This window comes from Aythya marila (assembly GCF_965140915.1).
Source record: "Aythya marila genome assembly, chromosome: 4".
Taxonomy (NCBI): Eukaryota; Metazoa; Chordata; class Aves; order Anseriformes; family Anatidae; genus Aythya; species Aythya marila.
The window spans coordinates 76,828,667-76,848,320 of record NC_139045.1 but is presented as its reverse complement, the minus strand read 5'-3'; the positions used below and the strand labels follow the sequence as shown (position 1 = coordinate 76,848,320).

At 57.0% G+C, this 19,654-nt stretch overlaps 2 protein-coding genes across 4 annotated transcripts; one reads left to right on the top strand and one right to left on the bottom strand.

Moving 5' to 3' along the window:
• Window positions 1–734: 734 nt before the first annotated feature.
• On the bottom strand, window positions 735–9,303 carry HTRA2 (HtrA serine peptidase 2). Of its 2 annotated transcripts, XM_082759658.1 has the most exons (8): window positions 8,948–9,303; window positions 6,979–7,183; window positions 6,718–6,912; window positions 6,425–6,457; window positions 5,885–5,993; window positions 5,022–5,091; window positions 1,426–1,521; window positions 735–1,112 (listed from the first exon to the last, which is right to left on the bottom strand). In XM_082759658.1, the coding sequence occupies exons 1-8, from the start codon at window positions 9,286–9,288 to the stop codon at window positions 947–949; spliced, it is 1,215 nt and encodes a 404-aa protein (XP_082615784.1). In that variant the 5' UTR covers window positions 9,289–9,303; the 3' UTR covers window positions 735–946. The 2 variants fall into 2 exon arrangements, with proteins under 2 accessions (XP_082615784.1, XP_082615783.1); XM_082759657.1 differs by having other exon boundaries at window positions 6,718–7,183.
• A 382-nt stretch (window positions 9,304–9,685) lies between these two features.
• On the top strand, window positions 9,686–19,644 carry AUP1 (AUP1 lipid droplet regulating VLDL assembly factor). 2 transcript variants are annotated; one of them, XM_082758799.1, is made up of 12 exons: window positions 9,686–9,802; window positions 10,050–10,187; window positions 10,656–10,806; window positions 11,729–11,916; window positions 12,004–12,076; window positions 15,018–15,091; window positions 15,985–16,051; window positions 16,638–16,743; window positions 17,063–17,218; window positions 17,390–17,550; window positions 17,754–17,842; window positions 19,466–19,644. In XM_082758799.1, the coding sequence occupies exons 1-12, from the start codon at window positions 9,753–9,755 to the stop codon at window positions 19,512–19,514; spliced, it is 1,302 nt and encodes a 433-aa protein (XP_082614925.1). In that variant the 5' UTR covers window positions 9,686–9,752; the 3' UTR covers window positions 19,515–19,644. The 2 variants fall into 2 exon arrangements, with proteins under 2 accessions (XP_082614925.1, XP_082614926.1); XM_082758800.1 differs by lacking the exon at window positions 15,985–16,051 and having other exon boundaries at window positions 15,018–15,086.
• Window positions 19,645–19,654: the final 10 nt, after the last annotated feature.

The window sequence follows — 19,654 nt, the reverse complement described above, 5'->3', positions numbered from 1 at the left end:
GCTCTTGGCCGCCAGCTGCAGAGGACAGGGAGGGAGGGAGCGTGGCCAGGCAACAGAGGGCCCGTCAGGTCCCCAGGGGCCGCTGCGTGCGTGGGAGCGCAGCGCTCTGGCGCAGAGATGCCGGCCAGGGGAGGGAAGGAGGGAGGGGGCCCAGAAGGCACACGCAGCCCTCTCACAGGCTCTCCCAGATCGGGGCTGGCGCTGTGCTACTCCTGCCAGATCGTAAGCTGGCTTGGCCGTGACATTGAAGACCCCTTCACTGTGACCCAGAGAGCCGTGTCCAAGGAGTAGATGTGGACACTGACACTGGAGCATTTTGCAATGCTCCACATGGGAGTGATTTGACCTGGAAAACATCAGCCCCCTCCCCGAGGCCTTGTGGGAACAGCCCCATCAGCGAGCTCTGCCCAGGCCCATCTCAGCCTGCATGTGAGGGAGGTGGTGACAGCCCTCCACTGCAAAGCCCGGCCCCACAACAACCCCAGGGCCCCTCGCTAGCGGAGAAGGAGGCCTCAGGAGCCACGGCCTGATGCGAGCCCGTGCGTTATGGAGTCCAACCACAGCCCATGCAGGTGCTGAGGGGGTGTTAGGACACTTCTCCCCCAGCACAGGGGAGGCTGCTGGTCCTCCCACTGCTGCAGGCTGACAGGAGGGACAGGGTCCCACACAGCCCACCACTCCCAGGCTGCGTGCAGGACACCCTGCGCCACAGGAAGGAGGCCAAGCAGCACCGAGGGGCTCCCTAGAAAAGTGCTTTATTTGAGCAGGGAGGGGAGTGGTTGCACACTGAGTCCATCCCACTGCCGTGCCCCCCGCCTGGCCCCTCAGTCCGTCGCAAGCTCTCAGTCTCTCCCCAGCGGGCACACAGATGTGTCTCAGTCCTGTGTCCTCGGCTCTCGGCCAGCACCGCCAGCCAGCGCTCACGGCGGTTTGCGCTGCAGCACGGCTACTCCGTGACCTCGGGGATGACGCTCACCAGCAAAGTGTCGTAACCACGGCGCACCAGCAAGGCCAGGCTCTGCTGTGTCCGCACTGCCTCGTAGACATCCTCTGCGCGGCGCGTTGCCTGCCCGTTGATCTCCAGCACTACATCGCCTGCCTTCATCCCTGCCCTGGAGGGAGAAGGAAGTCAGGAGTGCACAGCAGGCGAAGCAGACGCTTGTCTGCGGCTTCATCCTCCGGGCAGGAAGGAGAGCCAGGCACTACAGGAAGCTGGGGCTGTTGTGCCAGGCATTCCTCCAGCTCCGCAGGTAGCTTGGCCAAATGTTAAGCCCAGGCAAGAGCCACCAGTCAGCTTCTGCTGTAGACTGAGTGGTCTGCAGGGCCCAACCCCTGCTGCTCTGGGGCAAACCACTCGGAGCTAAATACATCCCACCCTGTGTACTTGTTCCTATGCCAACCCCCGAGGCACAGCTCGGCACTTACTGATGGGCTGGGGAGCCGATGATCACCTTGTGGATCAGCACTCCGTAGGAAACATCGGGAAAGCTGGGGTCACGTAGCTTCAGCTCAGCTAGGATGCTGCAAAGCGAAAATCAGCATCGTAAGGAGCTGGGGAGCAGAGCAGGATTCCTGCCTGGCTATGACTGCACAGGCTTGAGGAATGTGGTGCAGAACCTCTCCTTCTGTGCTGCTGCAGAACTGACCAGCTGCAGACCCTGGGGACACCCAAACACCACCATATTTCTGCCAACAACTAGAGAGGATGCAAGTCCTGGGCATGCCAGGGAGAGCTGGAAACTACCAGAGCTGCGGCCAGCTGGCTCCCAGCTTCTGGTGATGCACTCCTCATGTCTGAGTAGCCCCACGTCAGACAGCTTTTCCTGGTATCAGATCTGCACCTCCCCTACCGTGGTTTCACTTCTCTCTCCTGCAGATAGGTCACAGGAGAAAAGCTATGCCCCCTCCTTTTGCCAGATGTGTCAAGCAGAGGTACGCCTACATCTCTCCCCTGGAGTCTAGACTGAACAATACCAGTTCCTCCAGATCAGGTTTTCTAACCCCAGTTCTGAATTCTGCATCTCTCTGCTCCTATCCGGATGCTACCTGCCCCTGAAAGCAGTGGACACGGCGCTCCAGCTGGACCTCACAGCTGTGCACCATGTGAACTGCCCTCTTCTCTCAAATACTGTACCAGCTCTGATCCACTGTAAGCCCAGAAAATCCTGCACCCAGCTCCTTGCTCCCCACCAGGTACCCATTTCATCAGCTGACTCCCCGCTTTACGCAGGTTCATGCTGAACCCCCGTTGCACAGTACTTTTGCCCAGATCTTTGTGAGTTGCTGTCCCTTCTTCATTCCGCAGTATCACAGCACCGATGAGCTTAGAAGGGTGCTCCGGAGGCCACCTCGTCCAACACCCTGCTCAAGCAGGGGCAGCCAGAATGGGCTGCTCAGGGCTGCGTCCAGTCCGGTGTTGGATGCCTCCCAGAAGGGAAACTCCACACACCCCTAGTCAGCCTGCACCAGGGTTTGAACACCGTCACAATTGGAAAAAAAAAAAAAGTGATTTATTGCATTCAGCTGGAATCTGACGTGTTTCAGTTTGTGCCCATTGCCCCCTGTCCTGTCAGCAGGACGACCGATGTGATGTGAGCTGCGTACTTACCATGACCAGCCTGCTTCGCCTCCGTCACTAACACAGAACCAGGCGTGCCCTTCAGCAGGTGTCTCCACAAACATAACAAACCCACGGTTTTGTGCATTCATGCCACGAGCGGCCGGACCAGGCTGCGGTGGGGTGTCAGCCCCAGCCAGCAGGTAAGCCCCCACCCGGGCGCTCAGTCACTCCCCCCAGCGGGATGGGGGATGGAATCAGAAGGGCAGAAGCAAGAAAACTTGTGAGCTGAGATAAAGACAAGTCAGCAAGCGAAGAAAGGAGGAAGCAAACAAAACCACAAGGGATGCAGAGGTATCGGCGCCTCCCATTGCAGACTGGCACCAGCCAGCCCCTGAGCAGCTCCCCCAGTTTTACTGCTGGGCACAGCGCCGTGTGGCCTGCACGTCCCGTCGGTGTCCCCTCCCAGTGGGAAGAAGCGCGAGGAACGCAGAAGGCCTTGGTACTGTGCATGCAGTGCTCATAGCTAAAGCACTGGTGTTACCAACACTGCTTTGGTCACAAATCCAGGACACAGCCTCCTATGAGATTCTATGCAGAAAATCACCTCCTCCCCAGCCAGCCCCAGTACACACGGTCAGATCAAGGGCCTGCCTGCACCACCACCCATCTCCTACACCGCCTGCTGCGGATGAGATAGCTCCCTCCCCAGCTGCCTGCTCTGGAAGCTCCTGAGCTGAAATGCTGCATCTGAGCTTTTAACAGCCAGTAAGATTTTGCTTCTGTAAGGGTTGCTCTTTTAAATCCTACAACATCAGCAAGTTCTACTGCACGCAGCATGAAAAACCAACCCATGTTTTAACATCTCTCTAGTAACGTCCCCCACCAGCTCCTGTTTCACATAGGACCTGTTCCCAACAGTCAGCACCTATTTCCTTTTCTGTTCCCCAAGTCCCTTGCTCAGCCCTCGCTTACTCCATGCTATAAGGCACAACAGCAGGAGCTCAGGCCCCCACCAGCTCTACACTAAATATTATTTGAGAAGGCAGTTCCCTAGCTGTATTTTTCTCTCCTCTCTAGAGAGCCATGCGAATCTCAGCAAGGACTTTTCATGGGAGAAAACAGGGTGCCCATATGGGCTCTGCTCTCTGATCAGAGCCCCACCTTTGGCTGGCAGCATGAGCCCTCACCACAGCCTGTTCCCCATGGTGTCCTGTTCCGCAGCACGCTGCCCCACCAGCTCCTCACGCACCAGCTGCAGCTCTCGTGCTGAGCACCAGCACCACCTGCTGGGCATGCCACCGGTGCTGACAATGTTCCCTGCCCACCCTGCTGCCCCAAAATTCAAGAGGTGCCGCGCATCTCCTCCTCTGTTTGTGTGCCCACCCAAGGAACCAAGACCGCTGGTGGTGTGCAGTGCACAATCCCAGCCAACCACACAGGAGCCACCAGAGCTGTAGCAAGGGCAGAAGCACAGCCCTCAAATGCGTTTCTGGCAAGCACGTGGCAAGCATCAACCCCGCTAACATGTTGAGCCCCAAGAATCTCTTGAGAGGTAGCTCCAACAGCCAAGAAAGCAAAGCAGGTACTCTGCCTTTGAAAAGGAAATTGCTCAGAGATGAGAGTGAAGATCCAGCGCTCTCCTGACAGCTGCATCTAGGAGGCCACAGGCAGGAGATCACACAGAGCTGCAGCAGTTCCCTCCCAGGGCCTGCAGCACCAGGCAATGCTCTGTGCAGGGCCGCCCAGTGCTCTGCCCCAGGGTGCTTGGTTTGGCTCGTATGTCGTGGGTCCTTGCCGGTGCCATGCTGGTTAGGACCATGATTTCTGTCCAGAGGCAGCACCCAGCTCCATCCTGACACGCAACACCCTCACACGGCCCTCCGGGAGACAGCCACGCTGTGTGTGCCAGCACGGGGCCTGCTCTCCCACCCCTCCCCTCCTGCCCCAGGCACTGAACTCCACCGCAGGCACCCCTGCCACTCCTTGTTCTGGACGTCCCAGATCCCAGAACTGCTTTGCACCACTGCAATCCGCCTGCCAGAGCCCTCCTTGCATAGAGCACAACCTGCCCAACGTTTTCATCACAACTTTCAGTTGGCGCAATGAACGTCTACTAATTACACATTTCTGGTGGCTGCTCATTCAGGCAAGGGCGTCGCAAAGGCTCTTTGCAGAACACCTCTTAATGAGGATTAAGACACCGATGTGGTAGACTTAGGGACTTTTTATCTGCTTGCATGTTGTGCCACAAGCATAGAAATTTGCAGGTTTCTAATTTACCCCTGACACACAACTTAGAGTCTAACCACAACACCAGCAAAGAGATTTTGGAATTTAAATGCTTGAGCTGTGAAGACAATTCTCCCCAAACCTGGCACTGCCAGTTGGTTTGGAAGAGCCCCTCGCAGTCACCATACCCCCACAAGGCTGGCCTGCTGGCCCCTGATCTCAGCGCACATACCTGGGCGTAAGAGTCAGCATCATCACCCCGATGTAACGGCGCTTTGTCTCGGCGTTACCGAACCAAGAGCCTGCCGATGGAAGGGACATCAAATGGCAGGGCTGCAAACAGACACGCTCAAAACAGCACCGGGCTGAGCCAGGCAGATCAGAAAGCACACACACCCCCCAGCAGACATTGCACAGCGGTTCTGATCCCCTCCCAACACAAAACGGCAGTTCCTTTAGCAGCTCTACAGGCACTGCAAACTTTGTTCTCTTGGTTTGAGTTGTGGTTGTTTGGCCTGAGAGCATCCCTCCATAACATTAACACAGAATCAGATAACAAGAATCTGCATTAAACAAATTATCAAAAACCCTAAGAAAAAAAAAAAAAGGCACTGTTCTACAGGACTAAATTAACCACTTGTCATTTATGATACAGTTGACTTCTGTTCTTATGTTTCTGTTCTTTACCTTGGCAGTACCCACAGGGCTAAGTAGCCTCCAGGGTCCAGCTCATCCTTCCCCTTCTTGAATCTCAAGAAACAGTGCGCTCACCTACTCTCTGGGGACTTAGCTGCAAGCTACTTGGGACGCTCTGAAAGTCGTTATCTGCAGCAGCAGCAGGCCAGCATCCTCCTTGGGGCCAGTTATTTCATGCTCTGTGGCCACAGAAGCAGCACACAGCTTTCCCCTGGGAAAAGCACTCACTGCTTCGTGCCAGACGGAATAATCTTGCCCCCACACAACGCTCCTCCTGCTACGTGTGCCCTTCTCTCTGAGGAAGCGCTGAGAGTCCAGCTAGGCCAGTGCTTCCTGCTTCCACCCTCCTCCTCCTGCCCTCCTTCCTGCAGCACCTGAACGGGGAGGCACCCCACTCACTTTTGCGCTGTTCCTCCTTCTGCAGGAACTTCCGCAGCCGGTCTGAGGGGATGGCAAAGGAGATGCCTGACGTCACCTTCATGGTGTTCACTCCAATCACTTCTCCATCCTGCAGGGAAAAGGGCACAATGTTCTCCAGCCCTCACCTTTATGGAGAGGAGGGGAAGCAGAACGCAAACCCAGAGCCCTGCCTGTGCCCCCATCCCTCCCCAGCCTGCCTGAGGCTGGGCAGGGACGGGCCCCAGAGGCTGCAGCCACGCAACCCTCCCCGTGCCCTGAGAACATCAGCCATGCCGGCCTCACCACGGCGAGGTTTGGCTCTGCCGTGCAAGTTCCATCGGTGTGGGCTCCCCAGAGCAGCTGCTGAACAGGACCAAGCAGGGCTCCCACCCTAGGCCATTCCCTGCTCCCTCCTCAGGGAGCCTGCAGCATGCACAGTCCCCTCCTTCCCGACAGCTGCGAGCGCCCGCACAGCGCTGCCACCGAGAGCACCCAGCCCCAGGAGGCAGAGCCCACCAGCGTACCCGTGGGAGAACTTACCAAGTTGACGAGGGGACCCCCGGAGTTCCCAAACTGCAGCAGGAGAGAGAGCAGTGAATAGGCCGTGAAAGAGACACCCTCAAACAGCCCAACCCTCAGCAAGGAGGCAGAGCCCAGGGAACAGGGGTCGGGCCACGAAACAGCCAGGTCACCAGCCAGAAACCCCCTTCTCCCAGCCCTCCACGCCCAGCTTCCTCGGACCTCACGGCACCCAGGGCCCTTCCCTAGCTCCCCCTTCCCAGGGAGGGCCGTGGGAAGGGGTGCCAGCCGCCGCGTCCCCCCGGCTCCCTTACGTCGATAGCAGCGTCGGTCTGGATGTACTCCATGTCAGAGGCGGCCAGGCCCAGCTCCTGGCTGCCGCGCTGCGCGGAGCTGACGATGCCGGAGGTGATGGTGTTCTGCAGGGCGAAGGGGCTGCCCATGGCCACCACGAACTCTCCCTGGCGCACCTCGGAGGAGCGGCCGAGGGGCAGGGTGGGCAGCGGGCGCTGGAAGAGAGGGAGAGGGTGAGCGGAGAGCTGCCCAGGGAGCCCCTCTGCAGCAGTAACACGCACCTTGGGCTTGATCTTGATGGTAGCGATGTCTGCGACCTGGTCCACGTCCTGCACCACCGCGTCATACTGCTCCCCGCTGGCCAGCTTCACCCGCACGCGCCGCCGGTTTGCCACCACGTGTGCGTTGGTCACAATGAGCCCATCCGGAGACACCAGGAAACCCGAGCCATTGGAGATGGGCACGTCACGGCCCGAAAACGGGTGCCTGCAAGGTGGGCGGAGGTCACGGGGGTGGCAGGGACCCGGAGGGGACCGATGGGGGCCTGGGGCAGCAGCTGGAGCCCAGGCAGGCCGGGTGCCCGGGCTGGTAGGCCTGGAGAGCAGCAGGGAACAGCGAGGAGGTGCCTGGGGGGCAGCACAATGCGAGGGGTTCCTTCACCTCCCCCCGGCAGGCACCCATCCCAGGGGTCTGCACAGATGTGCACACAGTGGGGGAACAAGCAGGAGGAGCCACAAAGCCACACGCAATAGCAAAGGTGTAACCCCGTGAGGACCACAGGGACGTGGTGGGAAGCACACCTGGCTGGAGAGCTGCACGGGACAGTGCAGGTTCTGTAGGAAAAACAGGCAGGGACTTAGGGAAAGAAGAAACCTGAACACAGAGCTTTGCCTTGGAGCAGGTAAGAACCACCTAGGAGGGGAAGGGTACGTCTGTACCCTTTGTTTCTCAGGAATCCCGAATTCCTGTGCCAGGAGGCGGTATCTGTGGGAAGGCAGCGTGACACAGAAGCTCAGGTGGGGACCACTGAGGCCAACCAGACACGCACAAGCCCGTGGGACCAGACAGGGGGCAGCAGGCTGACCACAGAGTCACTGAGGTTGAAAAAGACCTCCAAGATCACCCCCTACCACCATCACCCACTAAATTGTGAGAAACAAAGCTGTGTTTTGGCAGTAGAAATGACCCCTCGGTGTCCCTCAGCACCACGTCCAACCCTCCCTTAAACACCCCAGGGACAGTGATGCTGCCATGTCCCTGGGCAACCCGTTCCAACGCCTGACTGCTCCTTCTGAGAAGAAACCTCTCCTCATTGCCAACCTGAAGCTCCCCTGGCACAACTTGAGGCCATTCCCTCCCGTTCTGTCCCTGTTGATCTGCAAGAAGAGGCCGACCCCCAGCTCCCCACAACTGTAATTGTAGAGTGCAGTGAGGTCTCCCCTGAACCTCCTCCAGACTAAACAACCCCAGTTCCCTCAGCCGCTCCTCATAGGGCTTGTATTCCAGGCCCTTCACCGGACAAATTACTTGGCCTTGATGTCTTTCTTGTAGTGGGAGGCCCGGAACTGAACACAGTACTCGAGGTGTGGCCTCACCACAGCTGAGTACAGGGGGATGATCACCTCCCTGCTCCTGCTGGCTACTCTATTTCTAATACAGGCCAGGATGCCACTGGCCTTCTCGATCACCTGGGCACACTGCTGGCTCACGGTCAGCCAAGCATTGACCAGCACCCCCAGATCCTTTCCCTCTGCACAGTTTTCCAGCCTCTCTGCCCCAAGCGCTGCATGGGGATGTTGTGCCCCAAGCACAGGACCCGGCACTTGGCCTTGCTGAATCTCATCCCTTGGCCTCTGCCCATCGACCCGTCCTGCCCAGGTCCCCCTGCAGGGCCTCGCTACCCTCCGGCAGATCGACACATCCCCCAGCTTGGTGTCCCTTTGAGTCTGCTATTGGCGCTCTTCAAACAGTCCCAGTGTCTAAGGAAGGCTCCTGAGGGCTGGGAAGAGGGAAACATCACAGCAGCCTTCAAGAACACCACGACCAAAACGCAGGCCAGCCAACTTCACCTGTCCTTGGCTTCACCTGGCCGGCTCCTCCGACCAGCGGCAAGGCGCCCGCAGGGGGCTGTGCGCTGCCGGCTGGGTAAGGCGGGTGACGAAGCCCCCCAAGCCCCCGGCCCGGCCCCCGGCCCTGCCCCGAGCACGGCCCCAGCTCCGCGCCCCTCAGACCCCCGCCCCCGTCCCGGACCTGCCCACGATCTCCACGTAGACCAGGGCCGGCGCCGTTTTCTCCACCACATCGGCGATGAAGTTGAAGGCGGCGCGGGGCGAGGCGGGCGGGGCGGGCACGGCGGCGCGCAGCGCGGGGGGGCGGCCCTCGGCCTGCCGGGCCCACAGCACCGCCAGAGCCGCCGCCCCCGCGCCCAGCGCCGCCGCCAGCGCCTGGCGCCCCACGGGGGGAGGGGGCGGCGGCGGCGGCGGGGGAGGGGGCGGCGGGGGGGGGGTCCCGGCGGCCCCGCGCAGCGCCCGGCCCCAGCGCGCCGCGCCCGCCCACGGCCCGGCCCGCGCCCACCGCGCCAGCGCCGCCATGCTGCCAGCCGCGGGGCGCGCCGGGAGATGTAGTTCTGAGCTCGGCAAGCCTGCTGGGAGGCGCCTCGCACCGCGAGGCACGCTGGGAGTTGTAGTTCTCAGTCCGGTACGCCTGCCGGCAGGCACCGTTCCACCGCGGGGCACGCTGGGAATTGTAGTTCTCAGCCCGGCGGGCCTGCCGGCAGAGGTAGTCCCTGCGCGGGGCGCTCCGGTAGCGGCAGCGCGGGTCGGGCCGGGCCGTGCGGCGCAGCAGCTCTCCGGGCCTGCACGACGCGCAGCCTCCTCCCCGCGGCCCCGAGCGCCGGGGCCCCGGCAAAGTGAGGGGGGGGCGGGGGGGAAGAGCCGCGGCGCGGTGCACGCCGGGACAGCGCCGCCCCTCCCAGGCTGCCCCGCGCGGGCCGGGCGGGTGGCGGCGGAAGATGGCGGCGGGCGGCGGGCGGCGCTGAGGCCCCGAGCGCGTGGGGATGGAGCCGGGCGCGGCGCCGGGCCCCGAGCGGCTCTTCGACTCGCACCGGTGAGCGCCGGGGGCAGCCGCGTGCCGCTGGGGCTCCGCTGCGGGGGCCGTGGGGCGCCCCTGGGCAGCCCGGTGGGAAGGGGCGGCCCGGGGGGGCGGGGGCCGGGCCGGGGGTCTCGCTGGGCCCCGTACGGTGCGCCCCGGGGGCGAGGCCGGGGGCGAGGCTGGGGGTGCCTCTCCGTGACCCGGCCCATCCGCGGGCCGTCCCGGCGCCCTCCGTCTACGGGCGCTGCGCTGTGCCCCGCAGGTTGCCGACCGACGGGTTCCTGCTCCTGGCGCTGCTGCTCTACGCGCCCGTGGGGCTCTGCCTGCTCGTCCTCCGCCTCTTCATCGGCGTGCACGTCTTCCTGGTCAGCTGCATCCTGCCCGACAGCGTCGTGCGGCGGTGCGTGAGCCTGGGGGGAAGGGGGGCAGCGTGCGGGCACCCGGCGGGGCTGGGGGGGGCGCCCAAGCCTGGGGCCTGTGCCATGGAGGCTGGGCTCGGGCAGAGGTTTCCAGGGAGCTGTGCTTCAAGAACATTTTGTCCCAGGGACCTATAAAGGCGCCTTCCTGCCAAGATCAAAGCTGGCAATCGCTCTTGTGTGCTCAAGGTTCGATCTGGAGCACGTGGATCGCTGCATGTCCTGCCTGGAGGCTGCATGGTTTACTGCCCTGTGGTGTGTGCTGGCAGCTTCTGGCTCCAGCTGCAGCCCCCTAACAAGTCCTGGCCCATACACCTGCCACACCATCACCAGTTTGTACCAGTATACTTCTTCCAAATCACATAAGTTCCTAGGTTTTTGCTTGTAGGATGTTCTGAGACAGGTATTGCTCAGACTGTGGGACTTGAGGAAACCCTTTTTCTCCGCTGTAGGTTTATTGTACGTGTGATGTGCTCAGTGCTGGGATTGTTTGTGCAGCAAAGCGATCCCCGGCTTCGGGATGTCAACGTGCAGGTGTACATTGCCAACCACGTGACACAATTCGATCACAACGTCATCAACCTCCTGACCTCATGTAACACGGTGAGCAACGCAGAGCCAGGGCACGGTGGGTCTGGAAACATCTCTCTGCATGAGAAGTGCGCAGAGAACTGTTTCAGAATTCAGGTATTGCCCTGAGCTTTTTCAGTTCTTGTGGGTTAACTTAGGATTGTTTGAGTCATGACTCTTTTATTTCCTGAGGCTTGGTTTCATGCTTGCGTGACAAACTGAAACAAGGTGAGGGTAACAGGAGTTGGTGAGGGTTACAGTGGGGAGGGATTTTGTTGAGAGTGGGCATTTTCTAGCATCTATATCTTTTCGTGGCCCTTGGGGTAGGTGATGTCCAAAGCAGGGCTGGCTGTGGGCTTTTCTCACAGCGCTGGGTGCCGTGTCTGGGTGCCGCCTGCCCTGCACAGGCAACACCGAGAGGAGCTGCGCCCAAGCAGTGTGCTTGGGTTGTGCTGGGCTGGCAGCTGTGTAACTTTCCCTGCGTTCTTACAAAGTTTCCTGTGTATGGGGTCCCTGAATCCGTAGGCCTCAAATGTGTCTGGGAGTTAACTGGTATTATGTCCTGAATGGCAGTAGATTGGGTCCTTACCTGGAGAAAAGTAACTCTTGGAAGCAGTGTATCCTTCGCCAAGCATATTGGGAGCTCCTAGAGAAAACGTGGAGAACGTGGCCGTCACCCAGGGCGGGGAGCAGTTTGTTTCTCAGATGGATGGGATATGATCTGAACTGAGGATCGGGAATTAAAATTCCCAGGAAATGGGCCAGAGCTGCCACTGAAACCTGGCGGTAGCACGTTCTCTGCTGCTAGCATTTTTAGCATATAGGTTGCTCCCTCAGCCCCCAGAGGCATTTTTGCTAATAAGCAGAAGCTTCGTCTCCCATTATCACCTGAGAAAGTAGGCCTTGAAGGGCGGACAGGGTGTCATTTCTTCCCTGTTCTTATCTTTTCCCACAGCCTGCGTTGAATGGTGCTCCTGGCTTCATCTGCTGGTCCCGGGGGTTCATGGAGTTGGGAGTGACAGGCAGCCGGGCAGAGCTGGTGGATTCCCTGAAGGCGTATTCGTCGCACAGAGAGAACCCGCCGCTGCTGCTCTTCCCCGAGGAGGCTGCCACCAACGGCCGGGCCGGCTTGCTCCGCTTCAGGTGCTAGGAACGAGTGCTCCTGCAGCACCTGTCTTCGGGGTTCTTTCAGCTTCGGGGTTCACTGGCAGCTGTCCTCTTCCTTTTCAGCTCTTGGCCGTTCTCAATCTTGGACGTGGTGCAGCCAGTTGCCCTACAGGTTCAGAGGCCTTTGATCACCGTGGTGAGTCTGGTGGTGCTGGGCAAGGAGGAGTTCTGGAAGCTGTGTCAGGGTGTCCGTGGTGTCGCTAACTTTGCTTCTGCTTTGAAGGCTGTGGGTAGCGCAGCCTGGCCTGGTTCCCTGTCATCCTGGGATGAGCTTCTCATGTTTGCAGTTTGCTTTTCAGCTGCCTTTTCTGGAGAACTTGAGCTAACTAAATCAACGTTCTTCTAGTTATGCTCAGTTTTGGTAGACATTCTTAGTGGCTTGGCTGTCTAACAATATGCTGTCTGGCTTCCATGACCATCGGTGTCTTACACCCTTTTGGTTAGTTCCCTTCTTTTAAAATGTTTTGAAAGAACTGCAGCCCCCCTAGAGACTGAGTGACGTACTGAAAGTTTTGCAAGGCTCTCCAAATCAGGTTCTTGAATTCATGTTTCCTAAGTGCAGATATGTAATATGATGCAATGTTAGCTTCAGAAAAGTGGCAAAGTTCACAACAAGAGTACTAGTGCTGCTAAACTGACAGCAGTAAAACTGCTCTCATCTTATTTACAGTGAGATTTTGTTGATTTTCTTACTTCTTGATGTGGCTTATGGGCTTACTTGATTGAAACACCCGTTTTATGTTGGTTAGATGCTTTACTGGGTTTTCCATTTTCATCTTTTTAAGGTGGCTGGACACACTAAATAGGTTTAAAGCCACTTGCCAGCAGGTCACAAAACGTCACTGCCTGTAGCAAAACCTCAGCAGGCAGGTATTTTTCAAGTGAGATTCTGTTAGCTGTTAGTTCTTTGTCACATGCTATTTAGTGCTCCTGTCCACAGGAGCACGGTATTGAGATTCTTGCTGGCACAATTTCCTTAGTGAATAACGAACAAGCTGGGTTACTGAGGCAATCCCAATATTACAAGTCTAACACAGCCGGTGGATGCACAAGAGGAGCAGCTGGTATAGTAAGGAAAAGGGTGTTAGCTGCACACGTGCAATGGTGACAACTGCTGCTACAGTAGGCTGCAAAGCTCTGGTAACCCTGCTGCCAAGAAAGTGGGACTAGAGGGAGCTCAGGAAGGCTGTAAGCATGGTGCACAATCCACAGACCAGGATTTGAAGGCATCCAGCTTAATCAGCTTATCAGAGATAAGGCAGAGAGATTGAGGATAGCTGCTTGCACAGTGGAGAAGTTGCTTAAGAGTGAGATTTATTTTTTTTTTTGTCAAAACACAGCAGCAATCTTTGCAGCTGCTGAAAGTAGGTACTGTTAATACACAAGTTCAATTTGGGATTAAGATGTGGTTTTCTAACAGTGATGATACTTTAAATTTTTGAATGACTACTTCAGTGAGGTGGGACAGATGCCCTGTCCTGGGTTGTTTGTGATGAATATGTTGTCTTGTTATGGTTTTGATCCCTCTAAGAAGTTCTGTGAAATGTGACAAGTTGTAGGGAAATCTTTAAATTTGTCTGTCTGTCTTCTTCCTTCATGAATGTTAGGGAGAACAACACACACACAACTGCTTATTTGGTTGAAGGTGCTGGTTATAACAATTTCTTGGCTCAGACTTTTACCTTCAGAAGCGATGTAGTATTTTTTGTCCTTCATACAAACTGGCGAAGTAAATCCCAGTGGATTTCTTATGTCGTTTTAAATCATCAGTAATTTCTCAGGACTGGAGATGGGATGCTTTGGATGGTTCGATCAGTGCTTTACAGAAAGCTAGCTTGCTTATCTGATACATAAATATATAGGCACATGGACGCCAGTCTGAGCAAACGCCCAAGGCAGGGTTTAAGAAAGAATTTTCTCTAGCTGCAGTTGGCTGGAACCTTGAAGGGAGGTGTCGCTCTGTGGCACACAGCAGTGTTACTCTGAAGACTGGCTCTTGGGATCATTATAAGGCTTCTGATTTCAGGCTTCTTAAATCTCAGATCTGTTTACTCAGGAGATTAATTCTTTATTTTCCCCTTGGTGGCTGTGGTTTCTGAGCTTCTCTCATTTATAGCACCTTTTCCAGGCTGTTGAATAAACCAGGTGCAAGGCCTGTCTTGGAGCTATGATGCTTTGGTCCAGGATGAGGTCACAGGCAGAAGAAGCCAAGGGAGCTACGTTATGGGCTGTAGATTTTGAGGTGTTTCCACCAGCTTGTGGAAAGTTTGGTCACCTGCAGGATAAAAGTAACCAACTACCGAAATCCTAGAAACAGTGTCCATTTGGTAGCAAATTCGTTAGAATCATTGAAAAGTTTAGGTTGGAAGGATTCTCTGGAGCTCTTCAGTTTGGCTGTGTGCTCACAGTCAGACCAGCTTCTGAGTCTGAGCAGGCTGGGAGGGGCAGAGAGCCCTCTGCTACCGTGCACCTGTGACACTGCTCAGCCACTCTCTTCTGGCAGGCATCGCAGTCCTTCTTAGGAAAAAGGTTATTTACTACTTTTCAGAAATAGGAAGACAGTAATGAATTACAGCTTGCCTTTAATGATTTATCTTCAAAGAGAAGAGTCGTTCTTAAAGCTCCACAATGCAAATTGCAAATGGAGAGAGAGCTTCTGGGAGCTGAGGCATTACGCGGGCTGTTCCCATCAGCGTGTGATTCCCGTCGTGATTCTAAGGGAGCGTTAACAGGTCTTAAAGCATTGTCAGTCCTTTCTAAGGGCACGGTCCTGTAGAGAATGTGGGGATATTGAGGGAAAATCTTGCTGTCCTAGTGGGAGGAAAAGATGACTTGGAGCAGTGAAAACTGACTCTCTTGCTCTGCCTGGCAAGGACTAATGAAGGTGAATCTGCCCTGGGGCTTGCTCACTGTGCTCTGGGTTTGTCCTTCTCTCTTGCCCACTCATCTGCATCTCTGCCCACGTATCCGTCCCCCACTGCCAGGCCTTAGCTCTGCTCTGCCCGCCTGCTTCCCCGAGGGAGACCTGAGTAGCTCATGTTTTGTGGGCCATAACCTCATTGTGCTCTTTTCCCCAGAGTGTGGCTGACTCCTCCTGGATCACAGAGCTGCTCTGGACCTTCTTTGTTCCCTTCACAGTTTATCAAGTAAGGTACTATCTCTCTCTCTGTCTTGCATTTGGGGCAGGGTTTAGGGTGGGCAGAGAGCCTGACTTTTTGCAACTGTAGTAAGAGGTCTTCTGGCATGCACTAACGTGCACCCTCGTGGTATCACAGCATGGCTTTGTCTGGCATTATTGTTCTGTGCCAGGTCCTTCCAGCCAGTTTCTGAAGTGCAGAGGGCTCTCAATTCCTGCTCTCAGCTGGTGAAGGAGACGAGCCTCACGGGGCTTTTATTTCAAGTTTGCTGGGTATATTTTTAAGTTAGATCCTCTGCTGTAATTCACCCCCGGGCTGCTCAGGGTGTCCCATGGGTGACGCCCTGCAGGCAGCTCTGTCCTCTAGCATCTGTCTCTTCCCTGCAATACCTTGTGAATTGCAGAGGTTGTTCAGACACAGTCCAGGCTCACCTGGGCCCCAGACAGGTCTGATTAGCTGTGGTGTAATAAGGGTCTGGAGGCAGCTGAAGGGGCTTGGAGTTGAATTCTTTCCGGTGTGCACTTAGGGGTTGGGGTATTGCGGTAAAGAGCAGTCTTTAACGTTTCTTCAGTAAAGAAAAGCCAGCTGCATCGGGCTCGTGTCTTGCTGATGTGCTTTCTACTCCCATGTAAATGGCAGCATCTCCTCGTTTGGGGCCTTTCCGGGAACTTTATTAGGACATAACTTGCATGTTCTGCTTGAGCGTTAAGATCAGATGAGCTGGTTTTGTCCTCTGGGCCATGCCTTGCCCCTGATGCTAGTGGTAAAGCTTGACACTCGTCTCGTGGGAGGAGAGGTGGGGTGAGCAGGGAGAGCTGAGGTGGGGATCGCACCGTTGGTCCCGGATGGGGCTGGCTCCCCCAGCAACCCGTGAGGCAGTCAGCCCAGTGCTGTTGTCCCCATTCAGGTGGATGCCGTCTGTCCCCAGACGAGCTGAAGAACTGAGTGAGGATTTTGCGCTCCGAGTTCAGGAGGTAGGAGGATGACGTGGGAGAGGGATGTGTAGGGCTACTGCGATTTGGGATGGTCGCAGAGGAGAGTGGGGTGTAAGGAGAGTTGCAAAGGGTATTTCTGGATGGGTGTTATTTGTGATGGGGACTCTGGCCTGTATTTATCACCCCTTAATAATTATTCAGTTTCCATGGCCTACTTGCCATCCCCCGTTTATCCTTTCTGCCAGTTATCAAGGGTCTCCCTATGTAGCTCAAACCTCTCATGCTAAGAACTCCCCTTTCATAATATCACAAATCAAATAAACAGTGGTTGTTTCTCCACCTTTCCCTTTAGTGCTGGGTGCATCATAGCTCCTGTACCAAAGGTCTCGAATCTCCATGTCAGCCTGTTTTGGCAGGATGATATTGCATACTCCTGGTCCTTCATGTGCTCCATGCAACACTGAAATGCATCACTGAGGACCTGGAGAAATCAATTCCCTGTCCTCTCCCCCCTCAGTGTGGCTCTAAGCAGGCCTGTCCATCTGACACTCCCTGCAGGATGAGAGTGCCTGGGTGGTGCATGTTGTGTGCCGTGTACATGTGACTCTTCTCTACATTTCTGCAGCTCTTGGCCATGGAGCTGGGTGTGGTATCCACACGGCTCACTGCAGCAGATAAAGCTGAACACATGAAGAGGCTGAGACACACGTCGCTTCTCCGCTTTGCCCCAGGTGGGTGTCCATGCTGTGGAATGGCCGCTTAGGCTCTGCCTTTGGGGAAGCCTCAGACTGCTCTCGGTTACGGACGCGTGGTGGGAGAAGAGGAGAGGTGTGACATCCTCCAGGGGACGGGGGTAGCTGCGTGCTCTGGGCTGTGGGTGTTGCTAGCTGTAAGGAGAGGATCACTGCTCCTCAGCACAGATGTGGTGGTGCTGTGCAGGAGGTCCTGCTTGCTTACCACCCCCATTCATAGGGGCAGTGGAGCTGGTGCAACGTGAAGGCCGTGTACCTGTAGGCTGCCTTCTTGTGCCCACTCTTCTTTCTCTTGCAGCCTCGAGCCAGCCTCTGGCAGCCAGGCCCAGGATGCCTTCCAGCCTGCCTGGAGTTGGGTCCTTTGCTCCTGAGGATGTGCGGATCACAGCAATGGCTCAGCGGGTCAAGGAGGTGCTGCCTCATGTGCCTCTGGAGGTCATCAGGACAGACCTGGGTAAGCACAGGCCTAGGGTATTAGCAGGAACAGATCACCTTCCATGCCACGTCTCCATCATACCTGAGAGCAGAAACCCTTGTCCCTGCTGCACTGTGGAGCATGATGGCAGCAAGAGCATGCTACAGTCCAGAAACTCGGCTTCCTGACACATCCTCTGTGTTCCTACAGCCCAAACGAACTGTGTGGATACCACCATTGCCAACTTGCTGGAGGGGAGAGTGCCCTTCTTCCCTGAAAGTGAGGCTGGTGCTGACCTGCCTGCTCCGTCTACCTCCCAGGCTGCAGCTGCTTCTGGCATCCAGGGCTCCGTAGCTGTGCCTACTTCCAAGGTACTTTTGGCAGTTGTGATGTTTCCCCCGCTCTGATGGCTCGCAGCCAGAGCACAATGGCCTGTTTGGAACTAGCCGTGATGTCAGGGGAACCGAGCACTTTAAATTGGAGACCAGATTGGCATGCTGGATGCTTACAGGGCCAATAAGGAGATTTCCTGGCTTTGACCGTCTCCTGATGACTCTTGTGTTTTCTGTTCCAGCCAGCTACAAAGCAATTCGCAAAGTCCCCGGTGGAGCGGCACCTGTCCTTGCAGGAGCGGAAGCGAGCGCTGTACGACTATGCCAGGAGGTGAGCATCGCCCCCCTGCCCCACCTGTCCCCAGGAGGGTATGCCCCAAGCAAGGCTCGGCCTTTGCTGCGCCAAGGGACCTGTTCTTTGGATCGAGGTGGGGTGGGGCTGGGGCAGTGAACCATGCTGAAGGACAGAGGAGGCCGGTGTTTGCCTGCTTCACCTCTTCCAAGCGCGTAGCCCATTGTTGTTCCTGGGAAACACCGGGTCTCCTGCACTGTCACCGGGCTTCTGCTTGTGGGGACTGGGTGGGATAGTATAGATTTCATTGAAAATAGTATTGATGCTGTGGAATGCTCGTTTTAGAAAAGAAGCTTGCTGTTTGGCAACAGGGGTAGTGTAATTAATCTTCCTCAGCATAGCTGGAGAATACTAACAGAGAACAGGGAGGGAGTCTGACCTCTGTGCGTGGTCTGGATGAGGCAACTACTGGGATGAGTGTCCAATTCTGGCGTGTGGTACTTTTTTTAGAAAAGATACTGAAAATTCAGGATAAGTTTGGAGAGGAGCCACAAAATAATACGAGGGGAAGCGAAGTGTGTTACATTTACTGTAAATGAGATGGCTCACTGTATGTAATTATCTTACTGGGTGAAGGAATCAGGCTCTTTAATCTGGCAGAGAAAAGCAGAATAGTACCTAATGCTTAGAAGTTGTAGGCTTATTTCTGAGAAGGAAATCTGTAATCGGTGGAATAAGCTTCCAGCAGAACCAATGGTTTCTTGGTGTCTCCAGGTGAGCCTGGCTGACTCCTTAGAAGATGGTAGAGGTAACAGCCTTTGGTTCAGGCCAGAGTGATAAAAGGCCAACTGCTACCAGGGGAGGTTCCTGATCAGTAGGGTCTTGCAGTAAAGGGGAGATTCTGTCTGGTGCCGAGCTCAGGTGTAGCACTGAGCTTTGCTCCAGAGTGCTCGTAAGCAGATTCTGAAGATTCGGGGATCAGTTTAACCGTGGAGATCCTATGGCTTTATGACATTGTCAGTTTCTCCCTACTAGGGCTAGTTTAGGAAATTCCTATGGCTGGATGTTGAAGCTGGGCAAACTCCAAGTGCCCATATTTAAAGGGCTGGTCCTACATAACCGCGGGTAGCTCATTGTCAGCAGGAATTCAAAGAGGTCTGTTCTTCTGAAAGATCCCTTTAATTTAGGGCTCTTACAGTAGCCCTGTGGCTGCTCTACCAGAACGGGGCTGCTCAGAAGGTTACGCTCTGCCTTCGGAGTCAGGGAGTTACAGAAGGGTTGGGGTTGGGGTTGGGGCAGGGGCCTCCGGAGGTCTCCTGTTCCCAGTGCCTGCTCAGGCCGCCTCACCTGGAGCCCTGCCCAGGACCATGTCCATGAAGGGGGGGCACGGGGGGGGCACAGCGGGAGCCGGGCAGAGGGGGGGGAGGACGCGCGGCTGGGGCCCTGCCGATCCCCGATGGTTCCCCTGCCCGGCGAGGGCCTGCCCGGGCTGCTGCTGGGGCGGGCGGGGGGCGCTGCCCGGCGTTGTGCGGGGGTCCCGCGGCGCGACCCGCCCTGCCCAGCCCCGGGGCTGCCCCCGGCCCCACGCCGGTTGCTGCGCGGAGCCTCCCGGCTGCGGGCCGGGGCCGGTCTCGGGGGTCCCTGACCGCGCTTTCCCCGCAGGAGGTTCGCCGAGAAGCACGGCGCGGCGCGGGCCGGCGGCAGCCCCTGAGCGGAGCGGACGGGACCGGACCGGGACCGGCACCGGCGGCGGCGGCGCGGGGCTGGGGGGCGCGGCCCGGCCCGGGAGGGGCCGAGCCCGGCGCGGCGGCGGCAGCAATAAAACGGCGGAGGAAGCAAACGGCCGCGTGC